Source organism: Mirounga angustirostris, unplaced genomic scaffold, assembly GCF_029215605.1.
Source record: "Mirounga angustirostris isolate CCGP_5_RB_7025 unplaced genomic scaffold, mMirAng1.0.hap1 SCAF_6, whole genome shotgun sequence".
In the NCBI taxonomy this organism is placed as follows: Eukaryota; Metazoa; Chordata; class Mammalia; order Carnivora; family Phocidae; genus Mirounga; species Mirounga angustirostris.
In genome coordinates, this window is record NW_026991714.1 from 3,436,540 (window position 1) to 3,440,250 (window position 3,711).

Here is a 3,711-nt window from a genome sequence, read left to right on the forward strand (position 1 = left end):
TATATTGGGGAAAAATATGAGACACAGAATGATTGCCTTAGCTTTGTAGACAATTAAGTGTTATTTAGTTCTGTTAATAGGATTAGGATTTGTCTTGTCAGAAGACAACTCTGAGGTCACAGTGGAAGATGGTTTAGAGTGGAATGAGATATAAACCAGGGGGTCTGTCTATCATGCTCTTGGAGTAGTCCAGACAAGAGCTAATTTCTTACAGAAAAGAAGAAATGATCCTAGAAGTATTGCAGAACAAAAATAGATTGCATTTGGAGGATGAGAAAAATCATGTATTTAAATATGTCTCAGAAATTCACAGCTTACACGATGAGGAGGATTTTGAACCGTTTTACTGAGACACAGAATCCTTGCGAAGAAACAGATCTGGGCAAGAGGGGGGAAAGGACAAGAATGTTTTGATTTAAAATATATATAATCTAGCACTAGGAACAATAACTTATCAGAAGCATTAAGGAAGGTATCTGAGCCTCCTTACCCAGGAATTCACAGACAGATCCTGGGAAAGATGGTCTAACGAGTCTCCAGGTCAGGTGTATCAGGGATAAGCCGTGCAACTCAATGGGCAACCAGCAAACGCTGAATCAAACTAAATTCTTCCAGCCATGGTTTTTCTGCAAGGGAAATCAGGCTTACTGTCCTTCAAGGGTGTGGAGAGGAATCATAAAACTAGTTCTAAGACAGAAGCAGTGGGTCTAAACCAAATTAACCTTTAATGAATGACTGCATGGAAATGGGGTAAACGGTTAATAATGAAAAGGAGCTGTATTCTTCAGAGGTCAGCAACACAAAGACAGATCAAGGGTGTTTCCCTAGATGATGAATGTATTAAAAGCAGGTGAGAGGTGGATCCTCAGACATTGGTGCTATTGCTTATGGAATATACATATTAGCAATGTGGATAAAGCTAAGACCACGGAAAATCATAATTAACATAAAGTTTCTTTTGAATATTAGATCATCAAATAATTAAGTGGAGAGTACATAAGTCTGCAAGAGTGGAGTGGGGGGTGAAAGGATAGGCTTTATTTGAGCAAATATTATGCCTTCGTGTGAACACTTACCCCAGATTCACTGCTAAAATCATTGGCAGAGAAACAGCACTGTGGATACATATTAATTTAGGATAATTTTTGGTTAATTTATAATCCTTTTTTTCTCTTTCTTTCCAGTTGTTTCTCATTCACACCAGACTGGTGCTGTCTACGTTATGAAGGGTAAGTCTCTCTATTCCTCCGTCCCAGAGGTCTCTGGACCTGATCACACTGGCTTTGTTCTGTGGCGTCCACTCTCCATGGCCAATTCTTCCCAGGTCACTGAGTTCCTCCTTCTGGGTTTCTCCAGCTTCGGTGAATTGCAGCCTGTCCTCTTTGTGTTCTTTCTCTGCCTCTATTTGATCATCCTGAGTGGAAACTTCACCATCATCTCCGTCATCCACCTGGACCGCAGCCTCCACACACCCATGTACTTCTTTCTTTGCGTCCTTTCAACCTCTGAAGTCTTCTACACAATTGTTATCCTGCCCAAGATGCTTATCAACCTGCTCTCTGTCCTCAGGACACTCTCCTTCATGGGCTGTGCCACCCAGATGTTCTTCTTCCTCGGCTTTGCTGTCACCAATTGCCTGCTTCTGGGAGTTATGGGTTACGACCGCTACACTGCCATCTGCCAGCCCTTGCGCTACCCCGTTCTCATGAACTGGAGGGTGTGTGGACGGCTGGCAGCAAGTTGCATTGTTAGTGGCTTCCTAATATCTCTGGTGGGAACAACTTTGGTCTTCAGCCTCCCTTTCTGTGGCTCCAACAAGGTCAACCACTACTTTTGTGACATCTCACCAGTTATCCGACTTGCCTGTGCTGAAACCTACGTCAATGAGCTGGTCATCTTCATCTGTGGCGTCCTGGTGCTTGTTGTGCCCTTGATATTCATCTGTATCTCATATGGCTTCATTGTCCATACCATCCTGAAGATCCCATCTGCTGAGGGCAAGCGAAAAGCCTTCTCCACTTGTGCCTCCCATCTTATTGTGGTCATTGTCCACTATGGCTGTGCTTCCTCTGTCTACCTTCGGCCCTCAGCCAAATACTCATCAGGAAAAGACAGGCTGGTGACAGTGACCTACACTATCATCACCCCCCTGTTGAACCCAATGGTATACAGCCTTAGGAACAAAGATGTACAGCTGGCCATTCGGAAAATGATTGGGAAGACTGGGGTTTCTCTTAAGACTTTATAGTTAAAACATTTTTAACAGTACACACATATTTGGGCCAAATGTGTCACTACGTGTTCAACTCATAACAGTTTCTGGTAATATCTGTCTGTATAAATGTGTGGCCTTAGACAAGTTGTTTGATGTTGCAGGGCCTAAATATTCTCTTAGTAAAGCAGGCATGATCATATGTTCCTCTCAAGGCTGTTGTAAAGATTAAAGGAGATAGCACAGTGTCTGTCACAAAGGTTTGCTCTCCTCCTCCTCCTTATCTCCTTATGATTTATAGTTCTCAAAAGGCTCTTAAAAACCTTTATCTCTTGCTCTATCTCTGGCTTGTTTGCCCCAAAGCCCTGATGGTACTCTTTGTTTAAGGTTACGTCCAGCTTAAAAGGAGGTGCTCGAGTCTGAAGGTGGCTTAGATGTGAGGGCCACATGGGGAAATCATTTACTGCACTAGAAATTAGAAGGTTTCAACCCGACACTGGTTAAGTCATGACTTTAAGAAAGTCACAATTGTTCTCTGAATCTGAATTTTAAAATATGGAAAATAAAGATAGTATAATTTTTCTTTTCTAATTCACAGGGTTTTTGTTTGTATCTAATGGATCAGATGAAAGAAAGCACATGTAAAATGTACAACTGCACAGAGTGGAAGCTCATATTAATTAAGGCTTTGAGCATCTTTGCAAGGACCTTTTATTTCTTCCAATTCTCTGAAAATGATATTTCTGGGTGCCTTTTCTGACTACCCCTTTGAACTGCCTGTTACATAACATAGAAGATATGCTACATAAATGAGTGGAAAAAATAATCCACCATCCAGTCCCCGGAAGAAGGCTGGAGGAGAGGTCTCCATGGCATTCCACACTGAATCCAGTAAGGAGAGGGGGCTACCCAGTTTCAAAGTTGTCATCAGACTCTGTACTTTGAGAGAGAAGGACTCTGGTGGCTCTCTTGTCCCACATGTCCCCTGTCCAGAAGGTCCTTCCTTAGTACCTCCCAGGGAACCCATCCTTCGCTGACCTGTTGCTTTCCCTTTGTTGTAGCAGATACTCACCTTTCTATGATTTTCACACTCTCTGTCTCTCATATCATACACTGACTCCAATCTTGGCTCACAGATGTTTGGGTGGTTATGACAGTTGGGACTTTTCCTATTACCTATATGACCTGAATTTCAGACACTCTGTCTTCTTGTGTACGGCTCTCTGGACATGCTGGAGCATATCAATATTTTCTTTGAAGCATAATGAATGAAAGTGAATTTCATATTTCACATATGACTCCATTTCCAGGTGAAATGTAACTGCATTCTCTCTTGTTAAGTTTATTTAGATTTTCAAATTAAAGTAGTATAATCGTCAATAATGCTCTTATATTTAAAAATTATTACCTCTATTTCTATTTTTGTTTCCCATTTTTTAGGTTTTGGATTAAGTCTTTTTATATTATTTTCATTCTTAGTCATTAAATAATTAAGACAT

The 3,711-nt window shown here is 41.3% G+C and overlaps 1 protein-coding gene across 1 annotated transcript; it reads left to right on the top strand.

Annotated features, from left to right (window-relative positions):
* Window positions 1-1,306: 1,306 nt before the first annotated feature.
* On the top strand, window positions 1,307-2,248 carry LOC123845278 (olfactory receptor 10R2-like). Its single transcript, XM_045876052.1, has one exon. It carries the CDS (start codon window positions 1,307-1,309, stop codon window positions 2,246-2,248), a length of 942 nt encoding a protein of 313 aa, XP_045732008.1.
* The last annotated feature ends 1,463 nt before the right edge of the window (window positions 2,249-3,711 follow it).

Bases quoted from the DNA above. Each gene is read 5' to 3' on its own strand.
- LOC123845278 (XM_045876052.1), top strand. From the start codon at position 1,307: ATGGCCAATTCTTCCCAGGTCACTGAGTTCCTCCTTCTGGGTTTCTCC.